Genomic DNA, 18,921 nt, shown 5'->3' on the forward strand with positions numbered 1-18,921 from the left:
AATTAACTTCCAATTAACTCCCATGCAAATAATTAAAATGTGACTGGTTAGTGTTAATAATTACTATGCACACACAAGACAATAATTATTTGACATGTAAATCAAAGATATAATTGATGATATTGTTTTAAAGTTAAAGTTTTTCTACACGAAGGACACTTATGCGAAGTAATTATGGCATTTCTAATGCAGTAATTGCAGAAAATATGTCCACATATCGTGGCAGAAACTTTACGACCTTTGGATTCAAACTAGAAAGAGAGAATTAAATATTATAAATATCATACGGTACCTGTGGAACTGTTTCAAGACAAACGGGACAGGAGAGTGTCAACTTTTTACTGTCCGCCAAAGCCGTGTCTTTCTCTTCTGTCTTTTTCAATCTCTTACTGCTACTACTTGATGACCTACCCGGACATTATGGATACCGTAGGTCGGGTTATATTCGCGGCTGCTAATATTCGCGATTTTTTCCCACGGCTAGCAATTGCCATAGCAACTACATGCTATTTTAATTGAAAACGGCGCGTTATTAAAGCACAGCACCCGATTACAGTGTTCTTGAGTTGTTATTCTTCTTGCTGTTACTAATCCTTGGACTCTTTGAAGCTGCTTTAGCCAGTTCTTTTAGAAAGACTCTACTCACTCTGCTTTGCCGTGTCTTGGGACTCTCCACCCATTCTAGTTAGTGTTTATTGACTTGGGTGTGGTTTATAATCATGACCGACCGACCAGCACTGATTTTGCAGCAGCGGTCCATCTATACAAGAAGATAGCGGTCCATCTATACAAGAAGATAGCGGATAGAGAACTGGAGTCTGGATGGCTCCACTAAAACTGCTAAAAGAATAGATGATTAGCTGCTGAACACTGTAATTGTATAAACACGTGGTCAGTTGTCATAGCAACAATCAATTGGTTTCCATGGTATTTAATTGAACTTCTTTATTAGTTTTTATCACCACGAATATTAGCAGCCGCGAATATTACATGTACATGTATATATTAATAAAAAATGAATACCTCGCAGAGCTAATTTTAGCAGCTGCGAATATTACATGTACATGTATATATTGATAAAAAATGAATACCTTGCAGAGCTAATTATGCAATCGTCGTTATTGTACGTTTGACTGATAAAGACGACATCTGGTGATATAGGAGTTTCAGCTGAAGAGAGAGAGAGAGAGAGAGAGGGGGGAGAAGAATAAAAATACACACACATAAATGAATAAATAAAAGAAATTCAAACTAACAGGATGACGATGAATGAGAATATCTTTGTATTGACGGCTAGAAATGTAATAATAATAAATAATAATATAAATAAGTTTTATTTAAAATAAACTAACAGATTGTTGCGTTGTTAAGTCTATGAATGAATCATTAGTTAGATCAATATATTGTGGAGGAGTAGCTAATGGAGGTAGATAAGGACACGTCATTTGATAAGTATTAAACATACAATCGGTTGTTGTATTTGTAGCCATGCCCTCCTCTCCAGGAGGAGGGGGTAACTCTTCGTTGCTCTCAGCCATTCTTAAAGCTGCCACACGTAGTCCTGAAACACGATTTGAAGTGAAACCTTTCCTACGTCTTACTCTACCCCCACCTGCTGTCCTGCTTAAAACTGATTCTATTTTATCCTTTCTCTTAGGGCTGTCCCGACCACTAGGAGTGTCAGCTAAAGTCTGAAAAGATTTTAAAATAGTAAATGATATACTGACGGGGTTTACATCGTTCATAATCTTTAAACTCTTCTTTTGAAAGAGCGAGAGACTAGCAGAGCCGCCGAGGGAGGGAGGGAGGGAAACGGACTAACGGAGGGAAAGAAGGAGACAGCAGCTGATCAAAGACACATACAACTCGACATACAGTCAGTTAGGCAGTCACTAAACTGTTCAAATCAAAAGTAAGTCGTATAATTAGAGCAAATTTTAATACGGTACATGACCACACCTGCTTGTGATTTCATTGTCACACCCACAAGTGATTGTGTCGACATTTCATTTCTGTTTGCTGTAAACTTGAGAAGGAGTTGGAATAAGTTGCTATGGACTTGAGTCCTGAGCCCACTGCCCCGCCATTACCACCTCGTAACAGAAGGGGATCAGCTTCACACCAATTTGGTATGAATGATAATAATAATTATTATAATTGTACATATACATATGTACATACTAGGCCGTACCTTAAGACGGGGTACGATAGCATTCGGACGTGCCGTGGGTGATTTTTTTGGAGTTACTGAGGAGAGTCAACAAGGGAATGATGAATCAATGGGATGGGGACAAGTAGCTCAAAGACGAGCTGAAGTATGTTAATTAATGGGCGGGGCTTTGTATTAATTAATGGGTGTGGCTTGTTGCTAACGGGTGTTTTTTAGGAGTTTCCGGCTAATTTCTCAACTCTCAGGAGAGCTACAAGGTTTGCTCTGGGCAGTGATGCCACACCTCCTCCGAGCTACCCTGACATTGAACTAGCAGGTGTTGGACAGACTGCCACTCAGTTGGTAAGTAATATTATAAAAGATATAAACACGTATAATAGTGGTAAAATTGGTAATAGTTTTATTTTGGCAATTGGCAGATTAATAATGATTATCGCCAGTATAAAATTCACTTAATTTTGCCTTATTCTTCACATGTTCAATGACACATAACTGCTAAATCACTGGTGTAAAAACAACAATACATTTGCAGTCATAGAATCACCAACATTGATTTCAGTATAATATTAATGTATTATTATTATTATATTGTTGTTCCTGTTTCTAGCAATCATTTGACCCTGCCGAGTTAAGCAGTGATGAAAGTGATGATGAGACATTCTTTACTGAAGTGCCTCCACCTAGCTACTCTGCCTTACCTCCGTTAGTTAATTATAATTAATTATTAATTATTATTGTTATTAATTAGTGGTGGGCGTGTCACTTCCATGTACGGTCATGAGGATCCTGCTAGAGTTGTGGATCGCCCAAACCTTCAGCCGATTGTTGAAGAAAGAAGTAAACTTACTCCTCCATTTTATATTAATAATAATAATTATTATTATTATTGTATTTTATCTTTAAAAGGTAATTTGTCTGTGGTTGTAGAAGATGGAGAATATTTTAATGACAAAGAAAGAGCTCTCCAATATTACATTGATTACATTAAAGTAATTATAATTAACTTTATTATTTAATTCTTTTTAATTTTAGGCCGAGAAAAGGGTGCGACAAAGGCAGAACCGTCAAAATGCGAGCGAATTCTTTGGAGAAGGATCCACTTCTGTTGATCGTCCTGCTAGAAGAGGAAGAGTCAGTTCGGTTGGTGAAGCCGTCATTATGAAGACAAAGAAAAACCGCTCCAAACTTCAGCGCCAGAACACTCAGGTACGAGAGAAAGTCCAGTCACTCCCAACCTTCTGGCCGATATTCATTATCGGTCTCACATTTGTCCAAGTGGTCGTTGTCATTGTGCTAATGGTTATCCATCGTCCAGCTCCTTTTAACATAAAACCAGAGGAGAAAGTAGCCGAGTACCCTAGCCTTAGGAATGAAAGTGGAAATGAAACGGTGACATATTATCGTTATACTAACCCGTGGTTTGGAATCGGAGTCCTCCACCTCATTCAAAGTGGAGTTAAATTCACGCCATGCATGAGACAAGACAGTGCCATTGCGAGTCGTAACTTGATACAACGTGCAAGTGACAAAGATAATGGTGGGCTTGGTTGCTGTAGGAACAACATCTGGGTCGGTAGTACTATACCAGCTCAATGCGTTAATAATCTTAATCCAAACAACAATACAGAGTACCTTGATAGAGTACCCTGCGAGGATACCACACTATTGCTAGCTAACTTTCATCCATGCTGTATTGGGATAATCGGTGAGTATTAATGTATAATGAATTAATGATGGTGTACTGTAGGGCTGGGAATTGTGGGGGCGGTAAAGTTCCTAAATTTTAGGCAATTGTGGAGTTTTAATTTGGCAATTTTGTGGCCATGTGCCATTGAGCGAAATGGCTATTAAAATGTCAAACTCACCAAAGTTTTCCCCACTAAATTACAGTATAATGATAATGGACAGTATGTATAATAATGATAATTCCTTCCATTACTTACCAGGTCAGTGTAAAGTGACTCACGTGAGAGAGTGCAAGGACAGAGGAGGTATCTTTCATCCTGAACTTGATTCGTGTAATGAGACCAACTGTCTTAATGATATCTGTGGCTTGAATGGTGTCGGCATGGCCAATAATGATCCATTGCAACCATCTGGTACTCAAACCTGGAGACTGGTTCTATCACTGTTTATACATCTTGGTTAGAGCATAATTATTATCATTTTTTAAAATTAGTATTTTATTAATATTACTAGGTGTTATTGACGTTATCGTTATTGGTATTATACAGCTGTATCTTGGTATCAAGATTGAGAGAACAGCAGGATTCCTTCGTATTGCTCTTATCTACTTTATATCTGGGATTGGCGGGAACTTGGTCAGTTAATCTATACTTTTTTACATTTTCTGATGCATATACATGTTCTTTTGTTGTATTTCTCATTCCGATCAAAATTGGATTTTTTTTACAAATTTTAAAGCTACTTCAAATATATGTACATGTACATAGCCTATCCATTGATACTGATCATTAGTGTTTCTTTTCTCCTTTAGGTGAGTGCTATATTTATTCCTTATCAAGTTACAGGTGGCGCTTCAGCAGCTGTCTTTGGACTAGCTAGTGTCCTAATAGTTGAGCTGTTCCAGGTCTGGCAGATTATTGACAAAGCCTGGCTCGAATTGCTCAAACTGCTCTCCATAATGCTGGTACTGCTAGCCATTGGTACTCTGCCCTTTATTGATAATCTTGCTAATATTGGAGGGATCATATTTGGTGTTCCAGCTGCCATTATATTCCTTCCTTACATTACATTTGGTAAGGTTGATGCCTGGAGGAAGAGGATTCTACTCATTATCTGTGTCCCACTTCTTCTGATAATGTTCCTCGTTTGCTTTCTTCTCTTCTTCTTTTTGGGCGATCCAGACTTTTGCTCTTTCTGCCATTATTTCAACTGTATTCCTTATACCAGCACATTTTGTAACAATGAGATTAACAGTCCTAATCCCGAGGTCGTTGCTCTCTAAGAAACTAACAGTTGCTATTTAACCCTTCTTGCTGCTACTATTAAAAACTCTGCCTTACATTTAAACTTTTAGTTGTGTTGCTGTGTTTTAGATTAGTGTAGTTTCATTATCTTTTACTCTTGCTATTAAATAAAATAATTAAAATAGGGAGTTATCAATGATTTTGGTTTTTAAAATTTTAAGTAAAAGCATTCATGAGGGCGTAGCCACACTGCAGCTTAGCTTAGCCAAGCTAAACATGTCTTTACCAATTCCAAAAAGAAAAGTCCAAGTTGCTGTGATTGGCGCTGGTGCGGTTGGTGTCTCTGTTGGCCTAAACTTATTAGAGAAGCTGAGTAGTAATCTGGTCGTTAGTATAATATCTGATGAGTTCAGCCCGAGGACTGTGAGTGATAAGGCGGGAGCAGTAATCATACCTTTTGACGTTAGAGCTAAGGGAAAGAGCGAGGGAAAGAGCAATGATGATGACACTGGACATCAGCTAAGAGTCAGAAAATGGACAAGAGAGACGTACAGACACTTAGAGGATCTCTACTCATCTCGGTTTGCAGAGGAAGTGAACATACAATTGGTTCATGGATATTTTGGTAACCAGGAGGACACCGTAGACCCTTGGTGGGGTAGGGAGCTTGTTACTGGGTTTAGAAGAGTAGGAGATGAAGAGAAGGCATATAAACGTATTCCACTGAGCATTAGGAATGTATTTGCTTTCAATACTTTTATACTATCTGGAAGTGACTACTTGAACTGGCTGATGAAGAGGTTTCAAGAGAAAGGTGGTTTCCTCGTAAAAATGAAAATTAACAATTTCCACGAGTTATCCTCTTACGACATTATAATAAATTGTACTGGTTTAGGAGCAAGTAGCCTCGTTCAAGATCCTTTGTTATATCCAGTAAGAGGTGATACAGTTACTATACTGGCTCCATGGATAAAGGAATTCTTCTTACTAACTAACGATGAGGAAGATTATGTCATGTATGTATTTCCACGTTCAGCTGATGTTCTGCTTGGAGGAAGCAAAGTAACTAATGAATGGAGCAAAGAAATAAATGAAGAAACAAGCAGCAAAATAATAAAGAACTGCAGCAGTATAATACCCAGTATAAGCAATGCTGCAATTGTGGATTATTCAGTTGGACTCCGACCAGCTAGAAAAGAGATACGATTTGAAGTTGATGCAGAGAATCCTTCATTAATACATTGCTATGGTCATGGGGGACAGGGCATTGTCACTCATTGGGGCTGTGCTCTAGAAGTGACAGAAATTATTAGAAATTACATTGATCTGATGCATAGAAGAGTCCCTTCCAAATTGTAGTACTGCAAATGATCTATTTAAACGCTAATTTGTTGTACCGTATTTGTGTTTTAATTAAGAGTATTAAAAATTAATTTCCTGGAATGCAAGTGGGCAGAGGAGACAAACAAGAGCCACAACAGCAGGAAAACCAGTTCATCTTTATTTGACACAGAGCAGAGCCGTCTACCTGATTAATAATGGCAAGTAGCTTTAAACTCTTCTCTTTAATAGTCTCTCCTTATTTCACAGAGCAGTAAAAGGGCCGGTATGAAGAAACACCCCAAGAGAAGGGGACAGAGAGCAACTTCGAACATATTCGCCATGTTCGACCAGGCACAGATACAAGAATTTAAAGAAGTAAATAAAGGGATAGGATAGGATAGACTAATGTACTGTTTCTAGGCATTCAATATGATAGATCAGAATAGAGATGGATTCATTGACAATGAAGATCTGAAAGACATGTTGGCATCGTTGGGTATGACCTCCTTGTCACTAAATAATCATAGTAATGCTTTCTCTCTCTCAGGTCAGGAACCAAGTGACGCTGTTGTTGACGAAATGATGGGAGAGGCACCTGGACCTCTCAACTTTACAATGTTCCTGACTTTATTTGGAGAAAAACTCACTGGTAAGAATAACACATTACACCCCTACCATCTTTAAATAATGTAAGGATAGAAGAAAGGAGAGAGAGAGAGATAGATTAAGATGGAGAAAGTGAGAAACATACATATTTTACCTTATTTGGTCATGTAATGTAATACAATGTATCATAACGATATCATTATTATAATGACACCTCCTGCTTCTTGTGTACAGGAACTGATCCCGAAGATGTTATAAGGAATGCTTTTGCTTGTTTTGATGAGGAAGGAGTCGGCACTATACACGAAGACAGGTATAATAGTAGCTAATTGATTAATTACTATTATTATTATTATTATAGACTAAGAGAACTTTTGACTACAATGGGAGATAGAATCACTGACGCTGAGGTAATTATTGTTAATATCATACTATTATTATCTTTATTTTTATTGTAAAGGTGGATCAGATGCTCAGGGGCGGAGCTCCAGTTGACAGTGCCGGTAACTTTGATTACGTTGCATTTACAAGGATCCTTAAACACGGAACCAAGGAAGACTAAAGTTTCCATTTTATCAATCTCAATTTAACAGTCTATAAGCTGTAGTAACATTATCATTTTACTTAGTTGTGTAGCGAGATAACCATTATTATTATTAGCAACTGGCCAATGTTTTATCCATTAATTTTTCTTTTATGTAATAATTATAATAATAATAACAGGACAATAAACAATCCTCTTAAAGTTAGGATGTCTCCATCGGTTTGATGTCCTCTTGTTTGTGTTTCCCCTTCAGTTTGTCTGCTTGCTTTGCTTTCACTTTGCGCTCAAGTATCTTCTTACGATCTTTGTCCAATTTGAGTTTCGTAACCACAACCTGGGGGTGTGGTTAATGGTTATTAATAGTTAATTAATATACTTTTGATGGATGGATTCCAATGTAAACAGATGCACCATTTGCCTTTTCACGCGTGACACGATCAACATGAATCACCCACTTTTTACGATAAACCTTAAAAATTAAAATTCAAGTAGAAAAAAATATTACGACATAGTATTTATTTAAATATGAACTTCTAAAAAATATAAAAAATACCTGAATAACTTTCCCAGCTTGTTGTCCTTTGAAATGCCCTCTATTGACAATTACTTCATCATCTTTACGGATTGGAATGGACCTCGTGCTGTACTTTTGACGCAAGTCCTTTGAAAGCGGGGCGCTCATCAGTTTCCTCCTAACACTGCTGGGGGCAGTAAAGTGACGCTTTCTCTGCTTTCTTCTAGAGCTGCTCAGAAACTTATTAAACTTCATCTTTATGAGAGAAGAAAAGAAGATGGAGGGCAACACGTGCAATTTACGGAGAGGGCTTATACAGTAAACTTGCGGATACTAAGTCCGGACACTAAAACCACGTGATTGTAAACCACGCCCATAATGTTTATTAACTCCGCCCATCAAAATGGCGTCTTCAAGAGATGATTGGAAGAAGAAAAAAGAGTTAGAAGAGGCTCGAAAGGCTGGAACTGCTCCTGCTGAAGTTGATGAAGAAGGAAGGTATGTCTGTAATAAAAATAATGATAATAATGATGTAATAATAATTAATATTATTATGATTAATAAAAATTATGGTGATACTGTTAATTTATACAGGGATATTAATCCACATATACCTCAATACATTGCTCAAGCTCCATGGTACGTGTCATTAGGAAGGTACGTCTGTGTGTGCATAGTTTCTGCCTCATTTTATCTTACTAACAATACACAGACCATCTCTAAGTCATCAGAGACCACAAGAACAGAACAAGAAGGTTTATGATGGAATCGATGCCTGGTACAAGAGAGGAGAAGGAGCAGGAACAAACGTAAGGAAGTTTAGAAAAGGAGCTTGCGAGAATTGTGGATCAATGACACACAAGAAGAAGGACTGTATGGAGGTATTGAGTACACTTGTTGCTATGGTTGACTTGCATAACCTATAGAGACCGCGTAAAGTTGGTGCAAAGTTTAATAATAAAGATATCAAGGAAGACGAGAGAATGCAACCAAGCTTTAACCTTAGTTATGACGGGAAGAGGGATAGGTGGGGACTATTGTTGTTTTGTTATAGTGTTTTAATTAATGACTAGGTGGAACGGCTATAATCCTGATGATCACAAAGCGATTATCGAAGAGTATTCTAAAGTTGAACTGGCAAAGCGACAGCTGAAAGCGGAGAAATTACAAGAAGAATTGATATCTGGTCAATTATCAGAAGAGACTGTGAAAAAGGTATAATAAATTATGACTATTATTATTATTATTATAACTAATATTATTATTATTATAACTCATTATTAATAGACAGAAGGTGGAGCTGATGGCTTAGATGATGACAAATATGCCGATGAAGTTGACATGCCTGGCACCAAATTTGACTCGAAAACAAGAACGACCGTCCGGAATCTTCGCATAAGAGAAGACACTGCGAAATATTTGTATAATCTTGATCCGAATTCAGCTTACTATGATCCTAAGACACGATCGATGAGAGAGAATCCGTTTAAAAATATGAACAGAGATCCTACTGAGTAACGAAATCTAATCATTAATTAATATTTTATTTATTATTTTATAGATTAAAATATGCCGGAGAAAATTTTGTAAGACACACTGGAGATGTTAAAGAGTTTGCTAAACAGCAAAGTACATCAAATATTATTAATCAATTAATTAATTAATTAATTAATAGTGTTTGCATGGGAGGCATATGAACATGGAACGGACATTCACCCGCAGGCAGAGCCCACAGCACTGACGCTAATGCATAGAGACTTTCAGAGCAACAAAGATGAATTTAAAACAGATTTAAAGCAATCGATTATAGATCAATATGGAGGAGAGGAACATCTTGAAGCACCTCCGAAAGAATTACTATTAGCTCAAACTGTAATTAATAATAATAATATTATTATTATTATCATTATTATTATTTTTAGGAGCATTATGTTGAATATTCAAGACTAGGGTCTGTCATCAAAGGACAAGAAAAAGCAATTGCAAAATCACGTTATGAAGAGGACACGTATATTAACAATCACACAGTAAGTAATAACCTTGCTAATATATAATACATTATTAATGTATATTGTGTAGAGTGTATGGGGATCATATTGGGAGGATGGACATTGGGGATACGCCTGCTGTCACTCGTTAATTAAAATGTCTTATTGCACAGGACTCTCTGGTAAAATAGCTAGAAAGGTAATTCAATTTATGATCATGTATTATTATTATTATACATCATCATTGTTGCTAGGGTGGTAAAGTCTCTTTGTCAAAGGGAATTAGAGAGAGAGAGGTTGAAGAAGAGGAGGAGGAGGTGAAGTCTCTTGTCCAGCAGCACAAGGAGAAATTGGAAGAGGAAAGAAAGAAAGGAAAGAAGAAAAGCGATAATGTTGAAGATGAAAGTTTAAAGAAAGAAGAGAGAATCAGAGCGGTAATGCATAGTGATATTACATTGAGTTTATTTCTCCATGAAAGCCTGCAATTAGAACTATTTTAATGACCTTTCTTAATCTTTATCCACTTCTACATGTACATGATGATAATGATTACAATGATTCTCAATCAACCATGACCTTACTTCTATAATGTTTTTTTTTAATTTTGAAAGGCTATGGAGAGGGAGAAGAGAAAGGAAGAGGAGCTGAAAGCATTTATGGAGTTGGATGAAAGAAAAAGACCGTACAATTCGATGAAGGCTGAAGGTTCAATGTTTCCAACTGACGAAGAAATGGAAGCGTATCACAGAAGAAAGAGACGAAAAGATGATCCCATGAACGAATTCATTTAACATAAAGATTAAAAATTAATAAAAATGAAATAGTTAAATAATGTCATAGATTTGATTCATTGTCTGTGTAGCTACCTCCATGCTGTACAAAATAATTAATAAATAACATGTAAATTACACACACATATATATATACCTTCTTCCTACATAATCAGCCCTACAAAATACAATAAAGTTAATAATTATTAATTACTGATTGTATAATGTAACGTACTGTAGTAGCGATTTTTCTAATGACTTTTCTATTGTTCTTAAGTTCTGTTAAGATATGGAATCATTTCAAAAATTAAAATTAATTTACAGATAACGTGTTATCCATTGAGTGCTCCTGTGATGATGTTTTCTTTGCTGCTTTCAAAAGTATCTTCAATCAAAATATCATTTTACTCTTCATTGGAGCTTATAGCTAACCTCTCTAGTGCTAGAATTCTGCCTAATATACTTTACTATCTTACCAAGCTCGTCTATATCTTGCTGTACTAATGTACAGATCCGTCCTTTAGCTACTTGACTTGGATCTCTCTTCTTAACGGCAGCCATTTGTAATTTAATAACTTTGCCACGCCCATTAGATCGTTGCCATAGTTGCTAAATTTTAGTAACAAAATGGCGGCCGGTTCATCTGTACAAGTAATTGGAGCCCCTGGACACTCTCCAGGTAGGCACACACGCTTTACAGTTGCAGTATTTGTTAATAGTTTTAAAGTATGAGCTCCAGCTGGCGGAGATAAAGAAAGAATATGGGAAAGGAGCGAGTATAGAGAGAATTGACTTAACTTTCTTTATTCTTGGTATTTTTAACTAGCTCTGTATAGTGTTAACTTCTTGTCTTTAGATGAACTAATACCTCAACTAGGAGTCTACCAAAGAGTAATGAATATGATACGACAAGAACTATTCTGTAAGAGTTTAAAATGGAGAATTCTCTCCTTTTTACTTTTGGTGACATTTGGCCAAAAGCCCTGTATTATAGCCCATGGTCTTTGGCCCAATTTTTGGGCAGCTTTAAAAATTAGAAATTTCTAAAAAATCTAAATTTGATTGGAATTATTTCAAACTTTCTACACAACATAAGTACATGTATATGTATCAGGAACATTTTAAAAATTAATTTTCTACTTTTTATTTTTGGAATTTGGCCAAAATTCCTGTACATGTTATTTGGCCTGACTTTCGGGCAACTTTGAAAATTCTTAAAGCATCCAATTTTAATTGGAATCAATTCAAAGTTGATACACAACATAAGAACATGTATATACATGTATGTGTATACACACATTATTAGGTGCTGTGTATAATGACCAGTATACAGCTGGTGTTGGTAAGGGGCGGAGATCATCTGTAGAGCCTGTCCGTGTTCCCTACTTCATATCAACTAAGAAAATAATGAACGAGAGGTAGCAATAATCATTTACATTTATTTTATTAATATTAATTTAATGTCTTAGAGACAAGCAAGTTTCAAAATATAAAGATCAGATTGACAGCCTTAAGGAGCAACTGTATAATTGTGAGGCCGACCTTGAGAAAGCATCATCAGCTCTGGAATCATCAAAGTAACATAAATCTATATTATACATGAAATTACATGTATATATTATATGTACATATACATATATATATGTACATGTACATGTACATGTTAGTATGGTATTATTTTGTTGTTTATAGGCACAGTGTTAAGGAATATGAGAGTAAAGTACAGTTTCTCACTCAGTCATTGCAGAAGGTCACCGAGGAGAGAAATGACTTACAATTACTGGCTACTCATCATGATGCTGTTGTACTCCACCTCACTGAAGAGGCAGAGAAAAGAGCCAATGCTTTACAAGTATAATGACACCATTATTATTATTATTATTATTATTATTATTATTATTATTATTATTGTACATTTTAGGAACATATTGATTACTTAGAATATGAAGTGAAGGAATTAGAGACATACAAGGCCACACACCAGAACTTGCAGAAAGGTGAGGAAGACATAGAAGCTACTTATTATTAATGGTTGTTGTGTTCTACTTGTTCTTTTTATCAGCTTTCAATCCTAAAAGAACTGCTATGAGTGAGCCTGAGCCTCCCCCAGCTAATGACAATGGAGTTATGGTTTGTTGCTGTATTTTTATTTAATTTAATTAATCTTAATTTTTTAAGGCTAAACTGGATAGAAATGAAGCCCAGACATCAGTACTAGTCAATCAGTTATTAGTAATACAGAATAAGCTCATTGACCGTATGTGAAATGATTAATTATGGTGATGTTTCTTAATATACTGTTCGTTTATTCAGAGTATGAAGTTGATGTTATGTCACTCTTTGGGAAAAATAAAGAGAGAAATAAATTAAAACTGATCAAAGATAAATTCAAGACCAACATAGACCTCATTGAAACAGAGGTATAGTACTTACATTGTGAGCAATTAATAAATATTTATGATTTTTTAAAGCTATCATTATTAAAATCCCATCAATCTGGTGTCAGTAATAGATCAGAATGTGTATCAGCGTTAAGTTCAGATCAATCACATCAAGCAATCATTGAACGTAACCATCCTGCCAGTCCACTGGTATCTCAAGAACAATTATTAAACAAATATTCAGCAATGGTACTATAATACATGTACATGCATTATGTTACATGTAGACATGTACATGTAGATGTATTTTTCAAGTGATTCTGGAGCTAGCTATTATCCATTGAAAGAATCTAAGGATTGCTTAAGCTGTGGAGACAAGGTAATAAATTAATACTTATTTATTTATTTATTTATTCATTATTATTTTATTAGGTGGTCATATGCCCTCATTGGTCGGATGTAGAGCTAATAATTCAATTACCTATCAATTGCACTCACTTGAAGATTAATCGTCCATTAATTAATAGACAGGCCCAGTCCACTGACACCTCATTAATAAAACAGTAAGTATACTATTGTACATTACATATTCATTTGCACATAATTTATTATTATATATTTATAGAAAAACAGTTAAAGAAACAAAACCTACTGAGTCAATAATGGTAAAGTGATAATAATAATAATGATAAAGATACGATTTTAATGTATTTTTTGTAGGAAACTGATTTTGATAGAATTTGGTTAAAATTCAAATCTTTCTCATCATTATCCCGGCCTTTGTCCAGAGACATGACACCAGTCAGTACATGTACACATATGCAGTACGCTCTTATTGCCTTATTAGGAAACCGTCAATTTTATTGTGAAAATGTTTTACGTCTCACAATTGAAGACTGATGCAACCCCACCCACGCATGCAATTACGCCTCAGTCCTTATTTGGGTCATTCTACCAGTTCATGAAGAGTTTGTACTATACGAGTAATGTTGGGACAATAGCTACTCACGACTTCTTGAATAAATTACAAGAAATATATAAAGAAAATATAGTAAGATATAATACTATTATTCCTCTTAAATCTAGAGGGAGTTTAGGAGACTCTTGGTCCCCCATATTTGGTCTAGGTCTCCCAATCTCCCATTTTAGCTATATTGGTCTCCTAAAATTCTAGATTTAACAACGATCATTGTTTTTATCATTATATTTTTTCATTATAGGTGCTACATGTTTTCAGTCACGTTTTAGCTGGAAGCCTAGAGCCTGTTGTTTTCAGGTATTTCCTACTTCTTTCAGAATTTCTCTCTGCAGTAAACTGGAGGCAGCAACCTGATGCCTCTTCTAACGACAGCAGTACATTTATGGAGTGGTGTAAATGTGTTTACTCATTTATGGATGAGGAATCATTGGAGCAATACAGCATAGAGTTTACTGGTCACAGCTCAAACAATTGCAATACATTGACAATATTGAATTACATATTGTGGCTGATTATGAGAAACAAAGAACCATTGATAAATCAGGTAAGAGGGAGAGGGGGGGTGCTGAGAGAGCAGTAGGCTTGTAAATTTCACCTTTAAGTGTGCACCAAAAATTTGGTATTTTTACCTTTAAAATGTATGAAAATTTTCACCTAAAATTTGGTATTTTTTGCCTTAAAAATGTTTTTACATGTGTGGTTATCATTATTATTGTTATTATTAAATATAAAAAGACCTCATCTCTCCCTTTTATTTATTTATTTGTCTAAAGATGGAGACTCATCTATCAGAAGTGAAGACAGTACATTCTAATGGAATGAATGAAAATGAGTTTGCTGAGTTTTGTCTCTCGCTATTTCCAATACAATCCATTGACTTGTTGGCCATTAGACTATACAACCAGGCACTCTCTCAAACTAAAGGAAAAGATATACTACCTATTAATAGGCTAGCTTGTATCCTACAGAAATATGTACATGTACATGTACATGTACATGTAGATATGCATATTTGTCATTCAATGTATTTCTTGCAATTCAGTAATTAATGTATGTGTATGCAGTGTATGGCTAATGTACTATGAAAAACACTCATTCTTGTGTAGTGTAAGGAATACCTTATATATAAAGATTACTTTCCTTAATTATCATTATTGTAATATTACTATAGATATATCTAGTTACATTAGTTTGCTGCTTTCATTCACTGATATTAAAGATAAATTGAAATTAATAAATGAAATAGAAGGAGAAGACATCATCACAGAAATGGAAGAGACAAAAGGTGCAGAATATGAAATATTGAAGTTCTCTGATGTACAGCAACTGATCAGATCATGATGAATTATGTGTGTGTATTTACTGAAAGTGAATGCTAATAATAGTAATAATAAATTTAAACCAAAAAGTAACAACTATTAGTATTAGCAAGAGATATATAAACAATTATTGTGACGCGCGGGTATTATGTACACAAAACAAAAAAATAAGAACACTAATAATAATAATAATAATAACAATAATAATAATAACAATAATAATAAATAAATAATGCTACTAATTGATTGGCCTGTATGTTAATTTTAATTTTAGTTCGCCCTGTTGCTTGTCTCTATGCTTTCTGTGTGTCACAGGCAGCCAGCACTCGTGGGATCTCTCTTCTCCGTCTCCTTTTTTTAAAAACTCAAGATCGACATCCACAATGCCCATGTGGTCATCTTTCGATAAATCATCATGATCGTATATCTCAATCCAGAGTTTATCCTTCCCATCCCAAGAGAAGCTAAACATTTCATTGTAATGCGGATTCAGTGTCTTCTTTTTAATTGTGCTCTTACGCGACTGTAGGCCAACGGTTAGTTTGCAATAGGGATCACTGGATATGATGTCTTTAATGATGAGATTCTTTCCTTCAATCAGTTCCACTTCGATGATTCCAATATATTCGATCATGGCTGCATCGCGAAGAGACGGAGAAGGAGGCGAATGACGCGAAGACGAGCTTCCAATTCGTTTCATTCTTTTAGGAGGGTTAGGAGTCCTTCCTTCCTTCTTGTAAAACAGCTGCTCAATATATTTAGCCCTTATATACTTATCTCTTGTGTCGCGATCAGTCTCAGAGCCAAAAGGGACTTCAATCGTTTTTGGAACGGAATGTTCCAGCAGTGCATTCATTTCTTTATTTCCTCTTGCCTTCATGAAGTCAATCTGTTCCTTGGACCAGTTGTCTAAACTGCAACTTAAAACAAAGGAGTGCTCAACACCTAGTGATCTAAGGGGAAGAGAGAGAAAGGAGAGGAATACAAAGAAGCAGTTGATAAGGTCTGTATATTCTTTAATTTATAGATCTCTACCTATGCACTCCAGCACACTGGACGCATATGAAAACGCCCCAGTTTGTACTCGCCCAAGTGGGATTGGGCTCGGTGCAGTCAGCGCACTGGCTGTTCTCAGGATATTCTAACAATTCCTTGAGGCCCTGATCCATGAGTAACCCTCTCTCTGAAACACAAACAAAAACGTCTCCTCCAAAGTCCAAACACGCTTTGCTGGCTACTGGCAGGCCGCAATGATGATAGCTGCTGACCTAGCCCCGCCTATTTTAATTAATCCGTAGATCTACTCGTAACCACACCCGTAGATAAAATGGCGGCAGGCAACAAGCCAGTGAATAAAGTTGAGCAATCTCTTTTTGAAGAAGACGATGAGTTTGAAGAATTTCCAACTGAAGGTAATAACGCAAAAAATAATTTTAAATAAATATAAATGTTCTTTAGAATGGGGGGAAGATGAGGAGGAGAGAGCTGACAAGCAGTTGTGGGAAGATAATTGGGACGATGACAATGTTGAAGATAATTTTTCAGTTCAGCTCAGGTAATTAATGAATTAATATATTAGTGATTATATTGACTCTATGCGTGTGTCTCTGTGTGTGTACTTGTAGGGCAGAGTTAGAAAGACTGGGTCACAAAGTCATTGACAATACACAAGAACAAAAATAATAAAAAATTAATGATGTTGACATTAATTTTACTCTGAACATTATAAAATTAACTGTTGTTAATGTACATGTATAATGACTGATTGTTCCATTATAATCAATAGACAGTCACACTCCATGTCTCATCAAAGGTGAAGTATTTTTGAGTATTCACATATTAGACTTCATCTCCCAACGTTGCTTGTGTTCATATCTAGAGGAAATAATTACCTTAGAATAACTTTTAATTGCGGGTACTAAATTTTGCGATTTTGGCAGAAGGTACATTTTGCTGATATTAAAAATTGCGATTAAATAATTATTACTAATAGTTATATGGCATCATGATGTCATTATTAATAATTGCGTGTATTAATAATTGTGATTTTAAACCCAAACGCAAAATTCACAATTAATAGTACCCGCATTTAAAAGTAACCTTAAGGTATACTTACTCAAAGTAAATATTTTAAAATTCGTAAAAAAATCTAATTTTGATCGGAATCAACTCAAACTTTCTACACAACATAAGTACATGTATATGCATCAGAAAATGTAATAAAAATAGAGAATTCTCTCCTAGTCATTTTTGGTGAAATTTGGCCAAAGTCCCTGCACTATAGTACAGGGATTTTGGCTCAATTTTTGAGCAACTTTAAAAATTCATAAAAAATCTAGAATTGATTGGAATTAGCTCAAACTTGATACACAACATAAGAACATGTATATGTATCAGGAAAAAAAAATACAAAATAGAGAATTTTCTCTGAGCCATTTTTGGTGAAATTTGGCCAAAGTTTCTATACCTGATTTTTGAGCAACTTTAAAATGTGTACAGAAACAATTTCAATTGGAATAAGCTCAAACATGTATAATGTACATGTCTTACTTCCACTTCAGTTTATGTCTCTTTTGTTGTTTCTCTTCATTTTCTTTCTTCCTTCTCTCTTCCCCTTTGCAGCTGTCAACTGCAGTTACTATTTGATGTGAAAACTTTACAAAAAGGGATAAAGATAGTCTCTAACCATAACTATACCTTTCTTTTAGATATTTTATCACTTAACTCTACAGCACCTGCATAATCTCGTTTATCAAGGGCCGAATCTAATAAACGTTCTAATCCAGTCTATTAATTAATTAATGTGCCACTCCCCTTGTTAAAACTGACCTCATTTCTTCCCTCTACAATGTCACTCCCTCCTAATAATTGTGAACTTGTTTTTATGTGAGGTTTTATGTCAGACCATGTAATCTCACCACTGATTAATTATTTAATAATTGATTAATTATATTATCATTTGAAACCTCTTTATTTCCTCTGTAGCACTGTCTAATGTTTCAGACTTTTTTACTGTAAAATTAAATGTACACAAATAGTTAATATTAATCAATTACCAGTCTTTAATTTCATTTTTTTCGATGCCCTTTTTATCACTTCTTGAGATTTTCTTCTTTTCTTCAACTCTTGGAATCTCTTTTCAAAAAATAACAATAAATAATAACAAGTATCACTGAAAATTATTACAGTCCAGTAAGCTTCTGTTGTACGTTTGGTCTTGCCTTCTTTTGGAGGAGTAGGACAAGTTGATCCTGAACAAGAGGCCATTTTAAATTATAGGCGTGCCCGGATTGGGCGTGGTCCCTTAAAAAATTTTTGGTTTCCGGAATAAAAAGATGTTAAGAGAATTAATAATATTCGTTTTTCTTTCAATTCATTGTATAGTGGGCCAGAAAGG

At 35.3% G+C, this 18,921-nt stretch overlaps 11 protein-coding genes across 13 annotated transcripts; 6 read left to right on the top strand and 5 right to left on the bottom strand.

The window, feature by feature from the left end:
* Window positions 1-32: 32 nt before the first annotated feature.
* LOC100634135 (E3 ubiquitin-protein ligase RNF4-like) lies at window positions 33-1,892 on the bottom strand. Of its 2 annotated transcripts, XM_020008854.1 has the most exons (8): window positions 1,737-1,892; window positions 1,613-1,691; window positions 1,466-1,561; window positions 1,353-1,417; window positions 1,257-1,293; window positions 1,092-1,170; window positions 293-407; window positions 33-251 (listed from the first exon to the last, which is right to left on the bottom strand). In XM_020008854.1, exons 1-8 carry the CDS (start codon window positions 1,743-1,745, stop codon window positions 102-104), a joined length of 630 nt encoding a protein of 209 aa, XP_019864413.1. In that variant the 5' UTR covers window positions 1,746-1,892; the 3' UTR covers window positions 33-101. The 2 variants fall into 2 exon arrangements, with proteins under 2 accessions (XP_019864413.1, XP_003383904.1); XM_003383856.3 differs by having other exon boundaries at window positions 1,466-1,691.
* Window positions 1,893-1,972: 80 nt separating this feature from the next.
* On the top strand, window positions 1,973-5,320 carry LOC100633881 (inactive rhomboid protein 1-like). The gene is made up of 10 exons (XM_020008846.1): window positions 1,973-2,129; window positions 2,185-2,315; window positions 2,387-2,512; window positions 2,778-2,872; window positions 2,919-3,007; window positions 3,077-3,159; window positions 3,203-3,875; window positions 4,117-4,314; window positions 4,370-4,491; window positions 4,668-5,320. The coding sequence occupies exons 1-10, from the start codon at window positions 2,054-2,056 to the stop codon at window positions 5,136-5,138; spliced, it is 2,064 nt and encodes a 687-aa protein (XP_019864405.1). The 5' UTR covers window positions 1,973-2,053; the 3' UTR covers window positions 5,139-5,320.
* LOC100642089 (D-aspartate oxidase-like) lies at window positions 5,291-6,533 on the top strand. The gene has a single exon (XM_003383918.3). It carries the CDS (start codon window positions 5,296-5,298, stop codon window positions 6,457-6,459), a length of 1,164 nt encoding a protein of 387 aa, XP_003383966.2. The 5' UTR covers window positions 5,291-5,295; the 3' UTR covers window positions 6,460-6,533.
* Window positions 6,534-6,548: 15 nt separating this feature from the next.
* LOC100631435 (myosin regulatory light chain 12B-like) lies at window positions 6,549-7,746 on the top strand. 2 transcript variants are annotated; one of them, XM_011411631.2, is made up of 7 exons: window positions 6,549-6,641; window positions 6,691-6,798; window positions 6,844-6,919; window positions 6,971-7,072; window positions 7,264-7,342; window positions 7,391-7,439; window positions 7,490-7,746. In XM_011411631.2, the coding sequence occupies exons 1-7, from the start codon at window positions 6,639-6,641 to the stop codon at window positions 7,589-7,591; spliced, it is 519 nt and encodes a 172-aa protein (XP_011409933.1). In that variant the 5' UTR covers window positions 6,549-6,638; the 3' UTR covers window positions 7,592-7,746. The 2 variants fall into 2 exon arrangements, with proteins under 2 accessions (XP_011409933.1, XP_019864414.1); XM_020008855.1 differs by having other exon boundaries at window positions 6,844-7,072; window positions 7,490-7,679.
* Window positions 7,703-8,410, bottom strand: LOC100634762 (60S ribosomal protein L26-like). The gene is made up of 3 exons (XM_003383861.3): window positions 8,127-8,410; window positions 7,950-8,042; window positions 7,703-7,907 (listed from the first exon to the last, which is right to left on the bottom strand). Exons 1-3 carry the CDS (start codon window positions 8,340-8,342, stop codon window positions 7,776-7,778), a joined length of 441 nt encoding a protein of 146 aa, XP_003383909.1. The 5' UTR covers window positions 8,343-8,410; the 3' UTR covers window positions 7,703-7,775.
* Window positions 8,411-8,458: 48 nt separating this feature from the next.
* On the top strand, window positions 8,459-10,921 carry LOC100631564 (pre-mRNA-splicing factor SLU7-like). The gene is made up of 12 exons (XM_003383920.3): window positions 8,459-8,585; window positions 8,682-8,744; window positions 8,800-8,968; window positions 9,014-9,114; window positions 9,161-9,302; window positions 9,375-9,601; window positions 9,649-9,716; window positions 9,763-9,959; window positions 10,010-10,114; window positions 10,167-10,274; window positions 10,330-10,509; window positions 10,687-10,921. The coding sequence occupies exons 1-12, from the start codon at window positions 8,491-8,493 to the stop codon at window positions 10,864-10,866; spliced, it is 1,635 nt and encodes a 544-aa protein (XP_003383968.1). The 5' UTR covers window positions 8,459-8,490; the 3' UTR covers window positions 10,867-10,921.
* Window positions 10,845-11,430, bottom strand: LOC105316632 (uncharacterized). Its single transcript, XM_011411684.2, has 5 exons — window positions 11,278-11,430; window positions 11,168-11,230; window positions 11,081-11,124; window positions 11,003-11,023; window positions 10,845-10,948 (listed from the first exon to the last, which is right to left on the bottom strand). Exons 1-5 carry the CDS (start codon window positions 11,404-11,406, stop codon window positions 10,900-10,902), a joined length of 306 nt encoding a protein of 101 aa, XP_011409986.1. The 5' UTR covers window positions 11,407-11,430; the 3' UTR covers window positions 10,845-10,899.
* Window positions 11,430-15,636, top strand: LOC105316633 (uncharacterized). The gene is made up of 19 exons (XM_020008844.1): window positions 11,430-11,524; window positions 11,565-11,657; window positions 11,702-11,767; window positions 12,152-12,263; window positions 12,315-12,422; window positions 12,538-12,697; window positions 12,767-12,842; window positions 12,908-12,975; window positions 13,024-13,102; window positions 13,159-13,265; window positions 13,317-13,475; window positions 13,528-13,605; window positions 13,659-13,789; window positions 13,852-13,891; window positions 13,947-14,027; window positions 14,074-14,277; window positions 14,447-14,749; window positions 14,979-15,162; window positions 15,377-15,636. The coding sequence occupies exons 1-19, from the start codon at window positions 11,473-11,475 to the stop codon at window positions 15,544-15,546; spliced, it is 2,271 nt and encodes a 756-aa protein (XP_019864403.1). The 5' UTR covers window positions 11,430-11,472; the 3' UTR covers window positions 15,547-15,636.
* A 15-nt stretch (window positions 15,637-15,651) lies between these two features.
* On the bottom strand, window positions 15,652-16,784 carry LOC100631689 (probable ADP-ribosylation factor GTPase-activating protein AGD13). The gene is made up of 2 exons (XM_003383921.2): window positions 16,560-16,784; window positions 15,652-16,477 (listed from the first exon to the last, which is right to left on the bottom strand). The coding sequence occupies exons 1-2, from the start codon at window positions 16,691-16,693 to the stop codon at window positions 15,763-15,765; spliced, it is 849 nt and encodes a 282-aa protein (XP_003383969.1). The 5' UTR covers window positions 16,694-16,784; the 3' UTR covers window positions 15,652-15,762.
* A 36-nt stretch (window positions 16,785-16,820) lies between these two features.
* LOC100634636 (26S proteasome complex subunit DSS1-like) lies at window positions 16,821-17,323 on the top strand. The gene is made up of 3 exons (XM_003383860.3): window positions 16,821-16,936; window positions 16,983-17,079; window positions 17,150-17,323. Exons 1-3 carry the CDS (start codon window positions 16,852-16,854, stop codon window positions 17,205-17,207), a joined length of 240 nt encoding a protein of 79 aa, XP_003383908.1. The 5' UTR covers window positions 16,821-16,851; the 3' UTR covers window positions 17,208-17,323.
* Window positions 17,157-18,802, bottom strand: LOC105316634 (protein FAM204A-like). Its single transcript, XM_011411686.2, has 7 exons — window positions 18,711-18,802; window positions 18,581-18,659; window positions 18,491-18,536; window positions 18,354-18,444; window positions 18,222-18,311; window positions 18,075-18,178; window positions 17,157-17,399 (listed from the first exon to the last, which is right to left on the bottom strand). Exons 1-7 carry the CDS (start codon window positions 18,789-18,791, stop codon window positions 17,357-17,359), a joined length of 534 nt encoding a protein of 177 aa, XP_011409988.1. The 5' UTR covers window positions 18,792-18,802; the 3' UTR covers window positions 17,157-17,356.
* Window positions 18,803-18,921: the final 119 nt, after the last annotated feature.

Source organism: Amphimedon queenslandica, unplaced genomic scaffold, assembly GCF_000090795.2.
Source record: "Amphimedon queenslandica unplaced genomic scaffold, v1.1 AMPQUscaffold_13506, whole genome shotgun sequence".
Taxonomy (NCBI): domain Eukaryota; kingdom Metazoa; phylum Porifera; class Demospongiae; order Haplosclerida; family Niphatidae; genus Amphimedon; species Amphimedon queenslandica.

What these genes read in the sequence shown, in the direction of transcription:
- LOC100634762 (XM_003383861.3), bottom strand. Translation starts at nt 8,342, where the DNA reads ATGAAGTTTAATAAGTTTCTGAGCAGCTCTAGAAGAAAGCAGAGAAAG. An exon ending in AAGCTGGGAAAGTTATTCAG is followed by an intron (nt 8,043 to 8,126) that starts GTATTTTTTATA and finishes TTAATTTTTAAG; the next exon opens with GTTTATCGTAAAAAGTGGGT. An exon ending in TTGGAATCCATCCATCAAAA is followed by an intron (nt 7,908 to 7,949) that starts GTATATTAATTA and finishes CCACACCCCCAG; the next exon opens with GTTGTGGTTACGAAACTCAA.
- LOC100634636 (XM_003383860.3), top strand. Translation starts at nt 16,852, where the DNA reads ATGGCGGCAGGCAACAAGCCAGTGAATAAAGTTGAGCAATCTCTTTTT. An exon ending in TGAAGAATTTCCAACTGAAG is followed by an intron (nt 16,937 to 16,982) that starts GTAATAACGCAA and finishes AATGTTCTTTAG; the next exon opens with AATGGGGGGAAGATGAGGAG. An exon ending in AATTTTTCAGTTCAGCTCAG is followed by an intron (nt 17,080 to 17,149) that starts GTAATTAATGAA and finishes GTGTACTTGTAG; the next exon opens with GGCAGAGTTAGAAAGACTGG.
- LOC105316632 (XM_011411684.2), bottom strand. Translation starts at nt 11,406, where the DNA reads ATGGCTGCCGTTAAGAAGAGAGATCCAAGTCAAGTAGCTAAAGGACGG. An exon ending in TTAGAAAAATCGCTACTACA is followed by an intron (nt 11,024 to 11,080) that starts GTACGTTACATT and finishes TGTATTTTGTAG; the next exon opens with GGCTGATTATGTAGGAAGAA. An exon ending in GCTGATTATGTAGGAAGAAG is followed by an intron (nt 10,949 to 11,002) that starts GTATATATATAT and finishes TATTTTGTACAG; the next exon opens with CATGGAGGTAGCTACACAGA.
- LOC100634135 (XM_003383856.3), bottom strand. An exon ending in TACAAATACAACAACCGATT is followed by an intron (nt 1,418 to 1,465) that starts GTATGTTTAATA and finishes TACCTCCATTAG; the next exon opens with CTACTCCTCCACAATATATT. An exon ending in TGCATAATTAGCTCTGCAAG is followed by an intron (nt 408 to 1,091) that starts GTATTCATTTTT and finishes ATGTCCGGGTAG; the next exon opens with GTCATCAAGTAGTAGCAGTA.
- LOC105316634 (XM_011411686.2), bottom strand. Translation starts at nt 18,791, where the DNA reads ATGGCCTCTTGTTCAGGATCAACTTGTCCTACTCCTCCAAAAGAAGGC. An exon ending in GCTACAGAGGAAATAAAGAG is followed by an intron (nt 18,445 to 18,490) that starts GTTTCAAATGAT and finishes ATAATTAATCAG; the next exon opens with TGGTGAGATTACATGGTCTG. An exon ending in ATAAAATATCTAAAAGAAAG is followed by an intron (nt 18,179 to 18,221) that starts GTATAGTTATGG and finishes CTTTTTGTAAAG; the next exon opens with TTTTCACATCAAATAGTAAC.
- LOC100631689 (XM_003383921.2), bottom strand. Translation starts at nt 16,693, where the DNA reads ATGGATCAGGGCCTCAAGGAATTGTTAGAATATCCTGAGAACAGCCAG. An exon ending in CAGTGTGCTGGAGTGCATAG is followed by an intron (nt 16,478 to 16,559) that starts GTAGAGATCTAT and finishes TCTTCCCCTTAG; the next exon opens with ATCACTAGGTGTTGAGCACT.
- LOC105316633 (XM_020008844.1), top strand. Translation starts at nt 11,473, where the DNA reads ATGGCGGCCGGTTCATCTGTACAAGTAATTGGAGCCCCTGGACACTCT. An exon ending in ACACCAGAACTTGCAGAAAG is followed by an intron (nt 12,843 to 12,907) that starts GTGAGGAAGACA and finishes TCTTTTTATCAG; the next exon opens with CTTTCAATCCTAAAAGAACT. An exon ending in CTAATGACAATGGAGTTATG is followed by an intron (nt 12,976 to 13,023) that starts GTTTGTTGCTGT and finishes TAATTTTTTAAG; the next exon opens with GCTAAACTGGATAGAAATGA.
- LOC100642089 (XM_003383918.3), top strand. Translation starts at nt 5,296, where the DNA reads ATGATTTTGGTTTTTAAAATTTTAAGTAAAAGCATTCATGAGGGCGTA.
- LOC100633881 (XM_020008846.1), top strand. Translation starts at nt 2,054, where the DNA reads ATGGACTTGAGTCCTGAGCCCACTGCCCCGCCATTACCACCTCGTAAC. An exon ending in ATGCTGTATTGGGATAATCG is followed by an intron (nt 3,876 to 4,116) that starts GTGAGTATTAAT and finishes ATTACTTACCAG; the next exon opens with GTCAGTGTAAAGTGACTCAC. An exon ending in CTGGGATTGGCGGGAACTTG is followed by an intron (nt 4,492 to 4,667) that starts GTCAGTTAATCT and finishes TTTCTCCTTTAG; the next exon opens with GTGAGTGCTATATTTATTCC.
- LOC100631564 (XM_003383920.3), top strand. Translation starts at nt 8,491, where the DNA reads ATGGCGTCTTCAAGAGATGATTGGAAGAAGAAAAAAGAGTTAGAAGAG. An exon ending in AGAGTTTGCTAAACAGCAAA is followed by an intron (nt 9,717 to 9,762) that starts GTACATCAAATA and finishes ATTAATTAATAG; the next exon opens with TGTTTGCATGGGAGGCATAT. An exon ending in CTGGTAAAATAGCTAGAAAG is followed by an intron (nt 10,275 to 10,329) that starts GTAATTCAATTT and finishes CATTGTTGCTAG; the next exon opens with GGTGGTAAAGTCTCTTTGTC.
- LOC100631435 (XM_020008855.1), top strand. An exon ending in ATTTGGAGAAAAACTCACTG is followed by an intron (nt 7,073 to 7,263) that starts GTAAGAATAACA and finishes TCTTGTGTACAG; the next exon opens with GAACTGATCCCGAAGATGTT. An exon ending in GGCACTATACACGAAGACAG is followed by an intron (nt 7,343 to 7,390) that starts GTATAATAGTAG and finishes TTATTATTATAG; the next exon opens with ACTAAGAGAACTTTTGACTA.